This window comes from Peromyscus eremicus, chromosome 2 (assembly GCF_949786415.1).
Source record: "Peromyscus eremicus chromosome 2, PerEre_H2_v1, whole genome shotgun sequence".
In the NCBI taxonomy this organism is placed as follows: Eukaryota; Metazoa; Chordata; class Mammalia; order Rodentia; family Cricetidae; genus Peromyscus; species Peromyscus eremicus.
This window is the reverse complement of record NC_081417.1, coordinates 131894328-131913189: the sequence shown is the minus strand read 5'-3', so window position 1 is coordinate 131913189 and position 18862 is coordinate 131894328. Positions and strand designations below refer to the sequence as shown.

Below are 18862 nucleotides of genomic sequence, written 5' to 3'. Positions count from 1 at the left end.
AGCAGGAGCGCCTGCGTGGTCCCTCCAAGGTGACTGGACCGCCAAAAGCCTGAGCCATTAAGGAGGCCGCGGCGCTCACCCAGCCGAGGGAGGGAGCCCCTTCTAGAAGCCTGGGTAGGCCCGGCCACCGCGGCCCACGTGCGCGACGAGCGCAGCCCCGTGCAGGAACGTTCCCTCTACGCGTCCTCCCGGTACTCTATGGTGCTCACGGCCGAGCAGCTCATTCTAGTTCCGGTCTCTATGGCGGCGAAGGCAGGAGCGGCTGTGGGTCGGCCGAATTAGTCGCCAAAGGGTCCAATAAGGGCGCAGGAGCCGCAGAGCGTGAGCCAATAGACGCTAGGGACCCGGTCAGGTGGTGGGATTGACGGCGGCCCTGGCCAATGGGGGAGTACGAGGGCGGGCCTATCGCGGGGCTTATCCCGCCCGTCCCGCCATTCTCGCTAGTTCGATCGGTAGCGGGAGCGGAGAGCGGACCCCAGAGAGCCCTGAGAGCCCCACCGCCGCCGCCGGCCTAGTCACCATCACACCCCGGGAGGAGCCGCAGCCGTCGCCGCCGGCCCCAGTCACCACCACCGCAACCATGAGCAGCGAGGCCGAGACCCAGCAGCCGCCCGCCGCCCCCGCCGCCGCCCTCAGCGCCGCCGACACCAAGCCCGGCTCCACGGGCAGCGGCGCGGGGAGTGGCGGCCCGGGCGGCCTCACATCGGCGGCGCCCGCCGGCGGGGACAAGAAGGTCATCGGTGAGCGCCAGGAGGGACCGGGGGTGGGGCCGCGGGCCGGACCGTTAGGCGACGCGGCCCCGAGCCACCGACGGCGCGGCCGCCCCTCCCCCGCGAGGCCCGCGGCGCGCGCACGCCGGGCTCCCGCCGCTGCCCCGGCCGCGGCCGCCGCCGCCGCCCCTCCCCCGCGCCCACCAGCCTCGGGGCCTCGTGCGCGGGGTCCCCGCCCCGCCGCCTACGCAGCCCGAGCGGCGCGGGCTGCCTCCCCGGCCCTCACGTGCTCGCCGCCCGGGCGCACACCCACCTCGGACCCGCGCTGCCCAGCGGCACCCACGTGTGCGGGGAGGGCGGCGGCCCGGGCCTGCGGCCGGATCCTGGACCGGCTGCCAGGGCCAGCTGCTGATTGGACGTTGTTGTGCTTTGTTTTCCAGCAACGAAGGTTTTGGGAACAGTAAAATGGTTCAATGTAAGGAACGGATACGGTTTCATCAACAGGTGAGATGCCGGTGTAGAAAGCTCTGGCCCGCCTCCGGCATGGGTAGTCTCCGGGGCCGCACGGGGCCACCGCGAGCCTGACGGGGAGAGGGGTTGGAAACGGTGGTGTTTTTGCCTTGGGGGACGGGATTAGTGGGTCTGTAGACTTGCTTTGTTTTGCCGTGAAATACCGATCTTGAGCTAGGCTCAACGCCTTGGCACAAAGCAGGTCAAGGCAAGCGCGGCACATGAACCATGCCTTAACAGTTAGTTACCTTGCATCAAACTGAGGCAACTCCAGGCTAAGCACGTTTTAACCTTGACATCCTTTTCTGCTTCGTTAAAATTGCTATGTAAGAATGTGACCCACTAATTAGCATACAGGTGATTTTTCACCTTGCTAACCTCTTGGGGAACGTGATTTGACATGTCAAGTGCCTGAGATGTTATCTGTACTGTAAGGTTATGTTGCCTTTGTTCAGTCGACTCAAATATGCAGTCCTTTTAGTACCTCGAACACGTTTTCTGTAGCCAAAGAGGGATCTTACTTGTCCAAACGGCAAATAATACATCTGAAGAAAATGGTTCTTCCTCAATTTTTATTTCTTCTACTTCCTTGTCAGGGAATCATGCTGATCAAATCAATTTTTGTTAAAGCTCGGCTGTAGCTTATTGAAGTGGCCTTAAGTCCTTGGGAACTTAACCTTGATCGTAGTTGCAAACTACATCTTCGTAGATCCAGAGAATGGTCTGTAGCCCTTGGTGGTAAGTGTAGGCAATGCCTGCACTCTGGGCTCCCTTGTGAGCCCGGCATCTTTTTCAAGATGGCTGCCAAGGCTAGTGCAGTTGCATGGGTGTAGAGCACCGCGAGTGCCAGCAGCAATCCTGGCCGTACAGCTGTGAGACTTGGCGCCATTTCAGCGTTTTCTCTCTTACATGCTTGCTTAGAAGGCGTTAAATAAGTAGATGGTGAAAAGAACGCTTAAGAGTGACAGAGTGCTTGTGAAGTGGACACTACCAAAATGGGCAGCTAGGCTTTTAAAAATAACGGAGTGATGAAAAACCGTTCATTGATGAACCACGCCGTGTTGTGAAAACACTCGAACAGAAGCGATTACAATCACCTAATGGTGTGTTCTCTACAGTAGCAATATACTAGGAAACATTTTGTTTTTCCAGACTAGGATTTTCTACTGTCATAGGCTGTTTGCTTTCCTGACAAATGCTACATTTTCCATGCTTTGTTTTTCAATGGATTACTAGTGAGCAAAGAAGAAAATGTAATGCTTTGATGCTTGTGTGTAGTTGGTGTCCTGGTGGCTTTGAAGCTGACCATTATTCATTCTTTGGTTGAGGTTTCTATCCTAACAGCCCCAGATGATGCTGAGAATAGTCTGTGCACCCTACCTTCTAAAGGATTTTTTAACCCTTAGCCCAGTGGAGTTAGAGCTAGCCCTTCTTGGCAGCCTTTCTAGTTGGGTAATTTGTGTGGGGTTTTTTTTTAAATGCATTTAATAAATTTTAGCATTTGCCTAGGCTTATCACATTTTTTTTTAAGCAAACAGTTCCTATCCAAGATGAGTTTACTGCAGTTTTATGTTGTGCATTGTGTAGATTATTATCTATGGCTGTGTTCTTAGTAGCAGCTTAGTTGATCATTCTTCCGGGCAAGTTAAATGTAATTGGCTTTTGATGAGCCTTTGTTAGACTATCCTAACCCCTGTTACTGATTTTACTGATTAAAATGTGCTTTGTTTCTAAGCAGACCATTATATTGATGCTGTGGTTTTTAAATGAGATATACTGTAAAGATTGGTTCCAGTGAACTAGAAGTTTGTCCTAGTCAAGGAAAAGTATAGACTGTAAAGTGGGAGATATGGTATTTGGAATGCACTGAAATCTGGATTATGTTTTCTAGGATCTTTAGCTACTTTATAATTCAAATATAAGATTTCATCTCATCTTTAAAGATAGGTTTGTTGTAGTCTAAATTATCACCTGTGATGCATTCTGACAGCTTGGTTAGAATTCTTTGTTCCGTGGCTTTTTAAAAAAGTTCTGTTGGTTTTATTGTAAAATTTTCAAATAAAAGTGCTGCGGATGTAACTTAGTTGTTGTAGAGTGCTTGTCTATGTTCATGAAGCCCTAGTTTCCTCTAGCACTGCATAAAAAACAGTGATACATGCCTGTAATCCCAGGAGGCAGGACATCAAGAGTCATGCTCTACTGCTACTTAAGTGAGTCTAAGGGTAGCCTGCCCCTCCTCCACTAGAAAAAGATAAATAAATCCTGGTGTGGTGGTGCATGCCTTTAATCCCAGTGCTCAGGCAGAACCAAAGAGCTTTTAAAGGAACTGAATTTTTAGTTTGTTAGAGGCATTATAATCTAGGAATTGAGAGAAAATTCTTCACTTTATCCTTTTGTATACCAGGTCCCCTCCCCCCCCCCAAAAAAAAGTAATCATATAACTTAGTTTATTTGGATCCCTTCCAAGTTACTATTTCAGTTTATTAGATGTAGAGAATGGTCCATATTCCTAAAACAGTTATTAGAAGATGAATCAAGAGCATTTTTCAGTGGAACATGTTTTCTTTTCTTTTTCTTTCTTTCTTTCTTTCTTTCTTTCTTTCTTTCTTTCTTTCTTTCTTTCTTTTTTTTTTTTTTTTTTTTTTTTGTTTTTTGAGACAGGTTTCTCTGTAGCTGTAGCTTTGCGCCTTTCCTGGAACTTACTCTGTAGCCCAGGCTGGCCTCGAACTCACAGAGATCCGCCTGCCTCCGACTCTAGTGTTGGGATTAAAGTCGTGCACCACCGCCACCTGATTGGAATGTGGGGTTTTTGTTGTTGTCTGTTTTAGTTTTTAGGGTGACAGAACTTAGGGGTTGGTGTTGTGGCTGCGATAGAATTTAAAATTCAGAGCACCAGGGCTGGAGAGATGGCTCAGAGGTTAAGAGCACTGGCTGTTCTTCCAGAGGACCTGAGTTCAATTCCCAGCACCCACATGGTGGCTCACAACCATCTATAATGAGATCTGATGCCTTCTTCTGGCCTGCAGACATACATGCAGGCAGACCACTGTATACATAATGAATAAATAAATCTTAAAAAAAAAAAAAAAAATTCAGAGCACCAGAGGTGAACGGGTCCTGCTTGTGATCTCAACATTTATGTAAGACATCACGTTTTTTTCCCTTTGACCCGCAGTCTTGCAGTCTTGTGTGTATGTGTTTGTATGTTGAGGGCATGCATGTGCTCCAGCACTTGGATGCAGGTCAGAAGACAGGCTGCATCTGACTTTTACATGGGTTCAGGGCTCTGAGGGTTGTCAAGCCTGCATGGCAAGCACTCCCTCCAGCGGAGCCGTCTCCCTGGCCTGGTCTGCTATAACTCTCTTACATTGCTCATTACCGCTCATTACCGGTTCTGCTTGCCCTATAGGCCTTTTTAATCCGTGCTCCAAAAAGCTTCACTTTATGTCCTTAATAGAAAACAGTGCTGTCGGTGTTAGTCTTCCTTTAGGGGGTCCTCCCTTTTGGTGTTTCTGTGTGTCTTAACTAATGACTGCAATAACAGTGATATGAATAGTTTTATTCAGGGCCTGTTGTTACTGATTAAGATCTAATTGACTTAATCATAAAAGCCTTTGAGACTTAGGTACTATTTTTCAGAAACACAGGTTTGAATGACCTGTCCCATAAACAGATAGAAGCAAGATTTGAACTCTGGAGTATTTGTTCAACAACTGCTGTGTTTTACTCTCTTTGAAAATAGATCCTGGCCGTTTTCAGTTTGGAGCTTGTCCATGTAGTTAAAGATAACTTAGTATGACTGGCTGTTCTTAGTTTTTGAGAGACTTCATATATGAGCTACACTGGAGGTTTTTAGTTTGTTTGTTTGTTTTTTTGCTGTCTAGTCCTCAGGGGTGATGGGTTACCTTTTACTGTATTCAATAAGGTCTGGAGTTTCCACAAGTTCTAATTAGTGTGCAGGTCAGCTTTACAATTAGAGAGCTTGCTTACTATCCCATACTGAGATTGAGATGCAGTTGAGGAATGAAAGGAAAGAATTGGCCCTTCTAGACCTTTTTGTTTTTGTTGATTTTTGAGGTAATAAGAAAATGGGTCTTTGGGGGTGCTAGATTATAGGTGTTTCCCAACCAGAACTGGTATCATCTTGGTTGTTTTTGAGACAAGGTTTCTCTGTATAGCCCTGGCTGTCTTAGAACTCATTCTATTGACCAGGCTGACCTCAAACTCAAGAAATCTGCCTGCCTCTGCCTCCCAGTGCTGGGATTAAAGGCGAGCGCTACACCGCCTGGCTGTCCTGGTTAGCTTTTATTGTAGACTTGATACAACCTAGAGTCACCTGAGAAGGGAGAAGCTCATTTGAAGAATTGCCATGATCCGGGAAGCCCCTTTCTGCCTCTGGGATTAAATAAAGGCAGGCAGCACTACACCTGGCTTGATATCCCCCCCCCCTTTTTTTTTTTTTTGGTACAAAAAAGGCTGTTTTTTACTACTTAGCTGAGGTTTCACTCTGGCAGGATGGGCAAGTGTCTTGGTCTTCAGGACCTAGGAAGCTAGGAAGCTGTATAGTCAAAATGACATACAAATGACCAAAAATGACACGTTAAACAATACGAGAAAGCCTACTTGGGCACAGCTGTGAAGACTAACCCTTTTGAAGGTGCTTCAAGTACAAAGGGAATTCTGGGGGGCACGGAGTAGGGATTGGGGTCCAGCTCATCAAGAACAGAAAGAAAATCACAGATTTTTTTCTGTCCAGGGATGGTAGCTTGAGTTTCACTGAGGAGAGAAATGAAGTTCTTGTTGCTGGGTTTGGTCAAAAGGATCTTGCAGTGGTGGCCTTCCTCCAGGCGGTCCACTTTCAGGTTAAGTAGCTAGTGTTTCTTTTGACCCTGTGGGAAGGCAGGAAGGAAAGAGCTGTAGATTGTGAAGATTTTGGCCAAGTCTCTTGGGCTTTTAAAGTCACCTTTGTTTCTATCTTAGTCTCTTAATGAGTGTCCACTAAAATAGGTGTTGCCCAAGAAGGTCTGAGGACTCCTTGACAGTGTTTAAAGAAGGGACGTGCAAGAGGTTGACTTAATACTGGGACTCTTGACTTGCTCACAACAAAACTTGAAGAGTGAGCTACCTGTGGGTAGTCACTATTCATTCACTCAGTCACTGACTTATAACTTGGAACAGAATCCTCATCTTGTGGTGGTTCTTTTCCTCTTCTGCCAAGTAAAATCATTTGCTCTTAATTCCCCAGAAAGAGCAGCAAGTACATTAGCTTTCTGTTTTCCTTAGCCTGAGACTATGGTTGTGGAGTTGGGTGGCCTTCAGGCCTGTCTAGACCTTTGGAAGCGTGGTTGGTCATGTCTGAAAAAAGATGGTATGTCTGCCTAGAGAGCAAGTAAGGATTAAGTGGAATTTGTGATTTTAGGGCAAGCTTTCAAGGCTTGGAAATTATGGCAGCAGTTCTAATGGCCTGTAGAGCGTTGTGAATGAACTTACGTTATGTCTTATTTAAGGCAGTAAAGTATGTTTAAAAAAAAAAAAAACAAACTTAATTTTTAGCTTTTCAATCCCCAATACCATGATTGGATGATTTCTTTGAGGAAGCTCAATTTTTTTTGTCATTTTGTTCCTGTTGTTTGGGTTGGGGGTTTTTGTTTGTTGGTTTGGTTTGGTTTGGTTGGTTAAGAACCTTGGTGTGGTGGTGGTGGTCTGGGTAGAATAGAAATAGTAATTGTAAGCCGGGCGGTGGTGGCGCATGCCTTTAATCCTAGCACTCAGGAGGCAGAGGCAGGTGGATCTCTGAGTTCGAGGCCAGCCTGGTCTACAGATGAGTTCCAGGAAAGGCGCAAAGCTACACAGAGAAACCCTGTCTTGGAAAAACCTTAAAAAAAAAAATTTAAAAAAATTAAAAGAAAAGAAATAGTAGTTGTAGGGAGCTAAGGTTTGAATGGTAGGCATATCCAGTAAATGCTTTCGAGTGTGTGGCACAGATGATAATGAAAGGGGGAATCTGTTTTTGTCCTCCTTGACCTACATCAGGAAAGCATATAGGGATTCTTGTTACTACTAGTCATCCTACAATTGTGTTTTAATCTCCCTTTAAAGGTTAAAATGTGGGCTGGAAAAAGTGGCTCAGTGTTTACCAAGTACTGGATGTTCTTTTCATAGGACCCCAGTTCACTTCCTAACACCTGTAAACTCCAGCTTCAGTGAGATCTGACACCCACTTCTGGCCTCCCCAGACACCTAGGACACACCTAGCATTTACTCAGAAAGACATACAAGTACATATAAATAAATTCTTTTTGAAAATTATTTAAAAGTAAAATGTAAGTGGTTTTTTTTTTTTTTTAATTCCAATGTGGTGAGGGCCAGAGCCCCCATAAAGTCAGAAGTCAATGCTATGAACAAATGGCAACAGGTTGTATTTCAATTCCCTGCTTTGTGAAGATGGTAGGGCATAGTGCAAGTACAGCCACCAACACCACCACCCCCCACCCCCGGTGAGGCTTCCAGTAACTGTCAGGCCTACCTATGACCTGCCCCTGAGGCGGGGCCAAGACAGGAGCCCTTAAGACCCAAGATCCCTATGTGCTGGCTCTCTTGGATCCTGGTGATCCTGGATACTGGATGGTAGACTGAGCAGAGTTCTCCAGAGAACCCAATTGAACTGCACCTCACCTCTCCTGGATCCTGTAACCAACCCCTTTACTAGCTGTAAGTTACCCCCCAAAATAAACCTCCTTTTGACTCAATAAATCCCCCAATAGTAGGGGTTAATGATGCTACCTTGTCGGAATTGTGGGGATTAAATGGCGTATTTGAAACCCCCAGTGTAATGTTTAGAAGTTAATCTTCAATAGTCTAGACTGCTGTGTATGTGTACCACATGTTTTCCTGGTGCCCACAGAGACTAAGAGGGCATTGAGTCTCCTGGATTCAACTGAGCCATCTCTATAGCACCTACAGTATTTTCCTTTTGTAGGTAAAGTAAGGGGGTAGCTTTTCAAGGCTACAGGGCTAATGTTAGAATCAAGACAGAAAAGTCAGATTTCTTGTTAACTAGTTCAGTTCCTTAAATTAACCTGTCATTTTAATAAGCTGTAACTACATTGGTCTAAAGTGTTCAAACTGATGATATTTTAGCTTGGTCGAAACTGTTTTGTAAGCGTCAAGCTTCTCCCTGACATCTACATACACTTTAATGACAACCCTCAGTCTAGTCACAAGACAGTAGGGAATACTGTCTTGTTGCTAGCATAATCCTATTTTTAAAAGCTGTCCTAACTAGATACATAACATTTTATCAGAAGTAAGTTCACACATAACTGTTTATTGTGGGCAAAAAAAAATACCCTTCGGAAATTTCCTTTTCACTGAATTTAAAGCATACTCTGGATTTTTGAGACAGGATTTCTCTGTGTAACCCTGGCTGTCTTGGACTCACAGAAATCTGTCTACCTCTGCCTCCCAAGTGTGTGTGTGTTTTTTGGAGCTGAGGACCGAACCCGGGGCAAGCGCTCTACCACTGAGCTAAACCCCCAAGTGTTGGGATTAAAGGTTTACACCATCATGTCCAGCTCATTCATTATTTTATTGCATTTATTTATTGGGGAGTTGGGAACATTTGGAGGTCAGAGGACAAATTACAGGAATTATCCATATATGAGTTCCAGGGGTCAAACTCACATTGTCAGTAAGCATTTTTACTTTACTTTACTTTACTTGCTGAACCATCTTATTGGTCCCATTGGTTTAAAGCATATTAAAACAACAAATGACTAGGTTGGATGAGGTGGTACTCACTTCTATTAATCCCAGCACTTGAGGCAGATCTTTTTCTTCTTAACACTTATGCCAGTGGCATCTTTGGTTATTAAATGCTAAAATATTAGCTAATACCAAGCCATTTCTCTGGCTTACTAATGGTGAAGAGGGTGGAGTGGGTCACTAAAGGAAAGGAAGGAAATCTTTCTCCAGTAATTCTTCAGGTTCCTAATGTTAGCCCTGCCCACACTCAAAAGACAAATGATTTCCCACTTAATCCTCACATTCAGTTTCCTCCATTTTGGTCCCAAGAAAGATAACCTAAATATCTTCATTGGGTGGTCATTTAGTGTAAGACTTGGTCAGTTCCTATTTGAACTTTGACCTAACTAACTTGCTGGGCTCTGCCTATTCAGATGTTCCATTACATTTTATGCAATACTTTTACCACACCACATTCTTCTAATGAAAGACTGTCTGGTTTCCTGGTAAACCCCTGTAACTAATCCCAGGCAGCACTGTGGAAGCTGAAGCAGAACTGTCTGTCACAGGTTCAAGACCAGGCTGGACTTGAAGCTGTCAGAAAATAAGCTTTGCTGGCTATATTCACTTGACTAAGGGTTGTGACATAGATCTATGGTGGGAGATGAAGGGGAGTGTTATTGGAAACAGTGTCAGGCACATAAGTAAGGTGTAATGTACATAGTTTACATTAAGTTTCATTCTCTGGGTTGTGTTTTCTAGAGAACTTTTTGTGGTTGTTTTTATTACCTTGGGGAATGTGGAGGTTAGAAATGAGGAGGAAGTGAGAATGACTCCTTAGTAATGCTGGTCTGCAGATAAAGGGGTGTGTGTGCTAAGTTATTGTTAATGTTTCATAGGGTAAGGAGTGGGAGGGGTGTCACTTGTCACCTCTGTCCTTTGGAATTACAGCTCAGTTGGTTGCCTTGCCTTAGACTTGTTTGCTTTTCTTACCGGTGGGCTTATCTCTGTTTCCAAGTCTAGGCTTTAAAACAGTTCATGTAGCTTGTGCTTTCACTGTGCCTTTTTCCTGTGAAGAAGGTAGAGCCGATCGATCACTAAAGGTGTGGAAATTTGTTTCTCCAGGTTCCTAATGTTGTCGCCCCTGCCCACACACAAAAGATAGAAATGATTTTCCACTTAATCTTGGACAGTTAGGAAGTCTGGGAAAATCGAGGATGTCCACTGACTAGACTGTTTTTGGTTTTGTCTTGGCTTTTTTTTTTTTTTCCCCCTCTCCCAAGACTGGTTTCTCTATGTAACCTGGCTGACCTAGGAATTGATTTGTAGGCCAGGCTGTTCTTAATCACTTTTAGGCAGTGAAACATACATTCAGCTTTTTCACTTGTTAATATTGGTTCTGTCTTGCAGGAATGACACCAAGGAAGACGTATTTGTACACCAGGTGAGTGCTTACATTGATTCTCTGCACTTGTGGCTCAAGGCTTGTGAGAAGTGGGTGGGTGTGTTCTCAAACCATGCTTCTTTGCTAAAGATTAAGTCCAAGGATGAGTTTATTTAGTTCCTGCATCTGAAAAGTAATCCCGTGATTAAAGTGTAGAGTGAAGCATTGTACTGGAGAGTCTGCTTAATTTCAAAAAGTGTTATGATTAGGAATTCCATTAATAATTTAAAACAACGTTTTAAAATGTTGAATCTGTTCAACTGATGGCACACAGTTTTCATGCCTAGTTTCAGACAAATAACCACCATGAGTCTAAACTTGAATAATGTTGTTTAAATACACAGAAACATTGGGAAGACATTTCCAGGTGATGTTATAGTCAGGTCCAACTTTGGTAAGGACAGATCTTTATAGGACAGAGCTACTAAACAGTTACTGAAGAAAATAGAAAGCCAACACTGTCTAGGATGGCTCTTTTTATTCATTCTAAAAAGCATTTTTTAAATAGTGGTAGGTGTGTTCCGTTTTCACCTTTTAGCATTGGCTGGATATTTAAATCCTCACTAGTACTCCAACTTAAGTGGAAGGCATTGCAGCAGAATTGTAATTGGTCAGTAAATTACTTTAGTTGGCTGCCAATGTTTTTGGAGAAGAAAACTTAGCTAAATAAACATACTGACTAGGAAAATGACTGGATATTGAATTAAGAATTAATGGTAAATGCTGGGTGGTGGTGGCACTCAAACCTTTAATCTCAGCACTAGAGAGGCAGAGCAGGCGGATCTGAGTTCAAGGCCAGCCTGGTTTGTAGAGGGAGTTCCAGGACAGCAGGGCTACACAGAGAAACCCTGTCTTGGGGGGGGGGGGGGATTATTGGTAAAGTAAGATGCTGCCAAGTGAGTGAGTGGTACACTGCCAGTGTCAGTGAAGTGAAGTGGGTTAGGAAATAACATCACTTCCTGTGTGCTTCCAGGTGATCAGCTTTTCACTAGGGCTGTTGAAATATCCATTTATGTTGAAGGTTATTTTAAGAATTTTCAACCTTCTATTATTTGTTTATTTATTTATTTTAGTGGTTTTTTTTTTTTTTTTAAACTGACTGGAGATCAAAAGACATAGCATCAGTTTCTGTACTCGCCACTGTTCAGCTAAGAGTTTGAGTGGCTGCATCCTCCTTAGGGGAGGTGGTTAACAAACAGGGTAGCATTTTGTAATTCTTTGAAGTGTCCTACACAGCATACATTGAGAGTCAAAAGGGGAGGGAGGCCCTGTAGATTTCTAGTATATTCAAAACCCTATGGAATGTAAGTATGCAAACATTCAAATTCTAAATGTAATTTAACTGCTTAGACAAAATGTAACCTTTAAAAGATTAATGTTCTTGTTTGGCTAAGGTGACTCTTACCTGTTCTTGTAACAAGTTCTTGTTACAAGAAATAATATGCAGACTTAACAGACAAGAAGCAACAAGACTTATTAGTCTTGCTGCCACTGACAACCATGAGATCAGAAGGGGCTAAAGATGTTGACTAACCTGTTTGGGGCTTTTAATGCATACTTCTGCTATCCCTTATGACTGCAAATAATTGAGAGTTGGCTACATATAAAAGGTATGAAACTACGACAGTTCAGATGACAGATGAGATCAATTATTTGACTCAACTCACCCAGTCTTACTATCCCACAAGGTGTCACCAATATGCTTTCCTATTTATTTTGCAAGCGGTTTCAACATAGAGTTGTTCTTGGGACTTTGGCTGCTCAGGTTGTGGTGGTGTATCAAGTAGACTGCAGTTCTGGGCACCGGAGCTTAATTGGCCTCAGATTTGTTGGTTGTCCGGCCTCCTCTGGAATGGAAATGCATGAGTGATCCTGTAATGGATACTGCTGTGATGTGGAATGAACGTGGGATTTGGAGTCCCAAGACATGGATTTAGAAAAGTTCCCCTGCCACTAAATAGCTGTGTGACCTTGGGCACTTCATAATTTTTTAAGCCCTATGTAATGTAAGACTTAACTGTTTTCTGGGGAGGTAATAACCAGTAGTCTCATACAGAGAGAGCAATATACGTGGCATAGATACACGTGAAATGCATTTCCTTGGAAGTACTCATAGACAGGCTGGAAGGGATTTTGGTTGACATTTGTAATTGAGTTTGATACGGTAAAGGGACAAGAGTTGGTATGGTCAAAGTTGAAGCATGTAAAACTAAACTCGCCTGTCATCTAAACTGGCCGTGTGTCGGGCTAGCTTCTACTATTAAGTGCAGTCTGTGGGGGATAGATGGAGGTCTTATTTTGTTCCAAGCTTTATATGTGATACTTTTGCAAAAAGCATCTTAAAACACTTTGTTGTCTGTCTTGGGTATTAAATTACTTTAGTTTTGTAAATAGTGATAAAATGCTGGGGCATTGTAAGATTGGAGTCTTTTGGTAGAGGTTGGGGGTAACCATTGGTCCCTGCTTTCCTAAACTATTGACAGTTTGGTCTTATATAAAGCAAATATTAAGTATCTATCCAAGCTAAATGATATTGACGGTGGTACATTTTAAATGAAAAAGCACATTCTTCTCCCCTGTTAATCTATTTTTGGAATGATGTTACTAGACTGCCATAAAGAAGAATAACCCCAGGAAGTACCTTCGCAGTGTAGGAGATGGAGAGACTGTGGAGTTTGATGTTGTTGAAGGAGAAAAGGTGAGGATGCTTTTTGTGTAAAGGTTTGACTTCGGTATGGAAATAATGTGGAGATGTCATCCATTAGGATGGTGGCTCAAATTGGATGGATGATGTGTTCTGGTGACCACATGAACACAGGTGCATCGAGCCTAATGTGCTGGCTGCAGTTAGAGAAGCAGTCCCTTCAGAAGAGTGAGGAGCTGATGATGTAGTCATTCCCATGTACCCTTTGCCCATGCAGACAACCTCCCTCCATTTTGTTTGCTCTTAGGTTGTTTGTTTTGTTGGTTTTTTTTCCCTCCCCAGCTTGTGTGAAATTTATTGAATATTTGGATTTTGTTTGTTATTATCAATAAATAATGGCTTTTGTAGGGTGCGGAGGCAGCAAATGTTACAGGCCCTGGTGGAGTTCCAGTTCAAGGCAGTAAATACGCAGCAGACCGTAACCATTATAGACGCTATCCACGTCGTAGGGGTCCTCCACGCAATTACCAGCAAAATTACCAGAACAGTGAGAGTGGGGAAAAGAACGAGGGATCGGAAAGCGCTCCTGAAGGCCAAGCCCAACAACGCCGGCCCTATCGCAGGCGAAGGTTCCCACCTTACTACTTGAGGAGACCCTATGGGCGTCGACCACAGTATTCCAACCCTCCTGTGCAAGGAGAAGTGATGGAGGTAAGTGTCAGTATGTATGTAACAGCATTTTTGTGTTGTCTCTTGTGTCCTAGGAATGGAACCCAGGGCTAGGTAAGTGCTAAGTGAGAACCAACCCAACTTAACTCCTTGTAACAACAGCTTTTGAGAAGACTGTATTTTAACTAACTTCTCGAAATTTTCCCAGAAATTAACTAACCTGTTACCCACAGAATGCACTTCTGAATGTGAAGAACCACCAAGCTTGTTAATTTATGGTGTGATCATAATTAATAGATAATGTTGCACTCAAGAATTGGAATTTGCCAGGAGGTGGTGGTGCATGCCTTTAATCCAGCTCTCTGGAGGACAGCCAGGGGCTTTGTAGAGACCCTGTTCTAAAGTAACAAAGAAACAAAAGTTTGAAGTTGCCTGAATGGGATTTTGTTCTTGTTATTAATAGACTTTCTGGTGTCTTTTCAGGGTGCTGACAACCAAGGTGCAGGAGAGCAAGGTAGACCAGTGAGACAGAATATGTATCGGGGTTACAGACCACGATTCCGCAGGTATGGTCCGTCATAACCTGTTTCTGTTAGATTCTTCAGCCAGATGTTAGGCCTCTCCAGCATCCTGAGTTAATACTCTACATTTTCTTTCACCGATGCGTAAGAAGCAAGCCTCAAGTGAGTACTCTTTGAGAACGTAGTCTTTGTCTTCCTTTGGCACTGCTTTAAAACAGCTGATGTGGTTGAGATCTACTTTATGTGGGGTTTTTGTTTTTTAAAACAAGGGTGTGGAAATGCCAAATTTTCTATCCCTGACAGTATCTAAAACATGGCTTGCTTAGGAGAGAAGAAAGGTAAGGTTAACCTAGTAAGCATTAGGAGTGTATGCTGCCTATTACAGCATCCAGGAACCAACCTGAACCCAAGTAGAGCCTGTCTACCTATTTTAGTATAGAAAGTCCTGTATAGTAGGTGTTTTAGATAAAAGGATCTTTTGGAATAATTGAAGAAGTTTCATGAGTAAAACTAAGTCTGCTGGACTTACAAAGTTGCCAGTGGCGTAATGCAGTGAGAGGTCTCATTCATGACTGAAGCTTTAGGGGTTCAAGAAAAAAGTGAGGTTATAGAGCTATGTAACAACAGTTAGTGCTCCACACACGTGGAGCACTTGCATTAGCAGCCAATTTCTCACCCTGTCCAGAAATTGGGATTGACCCCCATGACCTCTTGTCAGGAAGATAAATATCCTGGCCTTTTTTCCCCTCATTTTGTGTGTGTGTGTGTCATTAGGTGTCTTTCTTAATCATTTCCCTCAGTTTTTAAAAATAAGTCTTTCACTGGATCATTGATTGAGCTAGACTGGCTGGCCAGTGAACCCTAGGTTTTTACCCTTGGTGCTGGTATTACAGACATTACCATCCAGCCTTTTGAGTTTTTGTTTTTTGTTTGGTTGGTTGGTTGGTTTGTTTTTCAAGACAGAGTCTCTATGTATCCCTGGGCTGTCCTGGAACTCACTCTGTAGACGAGGCTGGCCTCGAACTCGAACTCGAACTCTGCCTGCCTCTGCCTTGAGCATGTAACCACCACTGCCCAACCACCACCCAGCTTCTTATGTGATGCTGGTGATCTGGACAAAAGTCCTCAGACATGGTTGATGAGCAAGCATTCTGCCCAGCTCCTCCTCTGGCTTTTGTTTGCTTTTTTGAGACAGAATGTAACTAAGTTGCCTGGGCTGCTAGCTTCATACCAGCCTTCCTGCCTCTCAGCCTGAGTGGCTGGGATGAAAGGCATGTACTACCGCACCCAACATGGCCATAGTCTGCGCTTGTGGTGGTTCAATTTTTATTTTTGAGGCAGGCTGTCGTGTTAATTCTGACTGGCTGGCCCAGAACTCATTGAAGTTGCTCCTTGGGGCTGGGATTAATTAAAAAGAGTGCACCACCATACCTGCTGTCTGTGTTCTGTTCTTTTTTTTTTTTTTAAATCTTTTTTTTTTAAAGATTTATTTATTTATTATGTATACAGTGTTCTGTCTGCACATATCCCTGCAGGCCAGAAGAGGGTGCCAGATCTCATTACAGATGGTTGTGAGCCACCATGTGGTTGCTGGGAATTGAACTCAGGACCTTTGGAAGAACAAACAGTGCTCTTAACCTCTGAGCCATCTCTCCAGCCCCGATTTTTTTTTTTTTTTTTTTTTTTTTTTTTTGAGGCAGGGTTTTTCTGTGGAACCCAGACTGGCTTCAAACTCAGATCCAGATCTGCCTGCCTGTACCTTCTGAGTGCTAGGATTAAAGGGTGTGCCTTGTCCTGTGTTTTTGGTTTTTCGAGACAGGGTTTCTCTGTGTAGTTTTGGTGCCTGTCCTGCATCCTAGTCTGGCCTCGAACTCACAGGCATCCACCTGGCTCTGTCCCCGAGTGCTGGGATTAAAGACATGCACGAGATCCAGGAAAGAACAGGTAATTGTGGGTGCTTGGGAACTGAACCCAGCAAGAACAAGAACTCTTAACTACTGGGACATGTGGACAGTTCCCTGGTGACTATTATTTTATTGTGTTGTCCCTGTGCTGAATTCTTCATGTCCATCTTTGATGTTCATGACTCAGTATTTCTAAGATGACATGGAAATTCATCTGCTGCACCCATTGCCACATCACAAGTATAAAGCTGCCCTCATAGCAGTCTATACGTTAGTCTGCAGGTGTCAGCAACACAATCTTTGGTTTATTTTATTTTTTTACATTGTAGGACTTAAAAGTCTCTTGCTAGTTTCACTGGTATCTTGAGCAAATTCCTTTTGGTGGTATTTTTACTTAAATGCTTTCTATAAAGATAGAGATATTGCCAGACGGTGATGGCGCACGCCTTTAATCCCAGCATTTGGGAGACAGAGGCAGGTGGATGGATCTCTGTGAGTTCCAGGACAGCCAAACCTACAGGGAAACCCTGTCTCAAAAAGTCACAAACAAACATACAGGTAGACAGACAGACAGACAGACAGACAGATGTTGAGCCTTGCCTGCTTCCATATACAGGCTTTTGTTTATATTTGTTACAGCTAATGTTTCTAGCTTTTTAAATTATTTTTGTAAATAATTTATACTTGTAAATGGGTTGTTTTTCTTCATGTGTATGAATGTTTTGCCTGAATGTATGTCTGGTGCCATGGAAGTCAGAAGAGGGTGTGGGTTCTCCTGATGGGATGGTGGTGGTCCTCTGTGAACAAGTATTGTTAACTACAGAGCCATCTCTCCAAACCCTTGAATTTTATAACATTTCTCTTTAAAGTTTGCACAAAGGGTAGGATTTTCCAACCATGCAACAAATTGGTAACTTCTCAGTGGATGGCTTGTCAGTTTAAATGTTAAAATAGTAAATGAAACATGCTGTCCCTCCTCATGGACAAGTACATGGTACAGAATTGTACTTGTGTTCATGAGCAAATTGAGAGAAATCTGAAGATACGTGGAAAGTATAGCTACTTATGATGGAAAAGAGCTAAAAAGACAATGTGAGGTCAACGATTTTAGTGTATGAGAAATGGAAATGATAGATAGGAAGTATAGTGGAAGAATGGTTATTGGCAAGAAAATAAGTTGATTCAAAATGTGTAGAGTGAGTGAGTGCACCAGCATTGTTCATTCCAAGCAATTTGAACAACAGGCTCAGATTTACTGGCCTTGGTTTATATGAATGAAAGAATATGCTTTTTACACAGAATCATCACACTTGGCTTTTAGAAATAACTTACATTTTGTCTTTGCTAAACTGACTGAAAGATCACCTAAAAGAAAATGGTGCAACCAAGTACCAAGTATTACCACTTGTGGTTGGGTTAAAGGAAAAGCTGTTCTCCTTTCTAGATTATTATATAATGTTCATTTCAGGGGCCCTCCTCGCCAAAGACAGCCTAGAGAGGATGGCAATGAAGAGGACAAGGAAAATCAAGGAGACGAGACCCAAGGTCAGCAGCCACCTCAACGTCGGTACCGCCGCAACTTCAATTACCGACGCAGACGCCCAGAGAACCCTAAACCACAAGATGGCAAAGAGACAAAAGCAGCCGATCCACCAGCTGAGAATTCGTCCGCTCCCGAGGCTGAGCAGGGCGGGGCTGAGTAAATGCCGGCTTACCATCTCTACCATCATCCGGGTGAGTAGTTACCCTCTATCCTCCACTGCACTGTGCTCTAGTGCAAAAGAAACTAAAAACAGTAATAGAGTAAGACAAGCTATTTAATTAGTTCATTCACTCTAATCCAAGTTAGACAAAATGTCTCCCTTTAGATCAATTTGACTATGAGCTTGTGACTGTTTCTGAACCAGTCAACTCTGGTCTTGACAGAAAGCTAATAAGCAGAGTCTTGCTCCTGATGTTCTCAAGATAACCTTGTGCATTTTCAAGAAGGTTTTGAAAAGTAATCTTGTAAGATGTAGTAGTGCCCACCTTTAATTCCAGTGCTAGAGGCAAAGGTAGGCAGATTTATGAGTTCCAGGAAAGCCAAGGCTACACAGAGAAATCCTGTCTTAGAAAGCCGGGGAGGGGAGTTTTACCTCTGGTTCTGGGGTTGCCATTTCCTTCCCTTTTGTATATACTGGGTAGCAAAAGATCATCCAAATGCATCCATAGTGCAGTAATGTCCACTTGTGTTGTAAATCATTCTTAGGCCAAAGCAAAATGAGGTGGTTAAAGTGTGACTGATGTGCCCCTAGAGTGGTCCACTGTGTGAAGACTTCAGAGGATAGTAAATAAGAGTCTTTTCTTTGCAGTTTGGTCATCCAACAAGAAGAAATGATATGAAATTCCAGCAATAAGAAATGAACAAAGATTGGAGCTGAAGACCTTAAGTGCTTGCTTTTTGCCCGTTGACCAGATACACTAGAACTATCTGCATTATCTATGCAGCATGGGGTTTTTATTATTTTTACCTAAAGATGTCTCTTTTTGGTAATGACAAATGTGTTTTTTAAAAAAAAAAAAAGGTCTGGTTTTTCTCAATACACCTTTAATGGTTTTTAAATTGTTTCATATCTGGTCAAGTTGAGATTTTTAAGAACTTCATTTTTAATTTGTAATAAAAGTTTACAACTTGATTTTTTCAAAAAAAAGTCAACAAACTGCAAGCACCTGTTAAT

The 18862-nt window shown here is 43.4% G+C and overlaps 1 protein-coding gene across 3 annotated transcripts; it reads left to right on the top strand.

Annotated features, from left to right (window-relative positions):
* The first annotated feature begins 206 nt into the window (after window positions 1-206).
* On the top strand, window positions 207-18862 carry Ybx1 (Y-box binding protein 1). Of its 3 annotated transcripts, XM_059254872.1 has the most exons (9): window positions 207-321; window positions 445-740; window positions 1151-1214; window positions 10374-10407; window positions 13016-13105; window positions 13460-13762; window positions 14204-14286; window positions 17614-17879; window positions 18497-18861. In XM_059254872.1, the coding sequence occupies exons 2-8, from the start codon at window positions 581-583 to the stop codon at window positions 17846-17848; spliced, it is 969 nt and encodes a 322-aa protein (XP_059110855.1). In that variant the 5' UTR covers window positions 207-321; window positions 445-580; the 3' UTR covers window positions 17849-17879; window positions 18497-18861. The 3 variants fall into 3 exon arrangements, with proteins under 3 accessions (XP_059110855.1, XP_059110856.1, XP_059110854.1); XM_059254871.1 differs by having other exon boundaries at window positions 215-740; XM_059254873.1 differs by lacking the exon at window positions 13016-13105 and having other exon boundaries at window positions 214-740; window positions 18497-18862.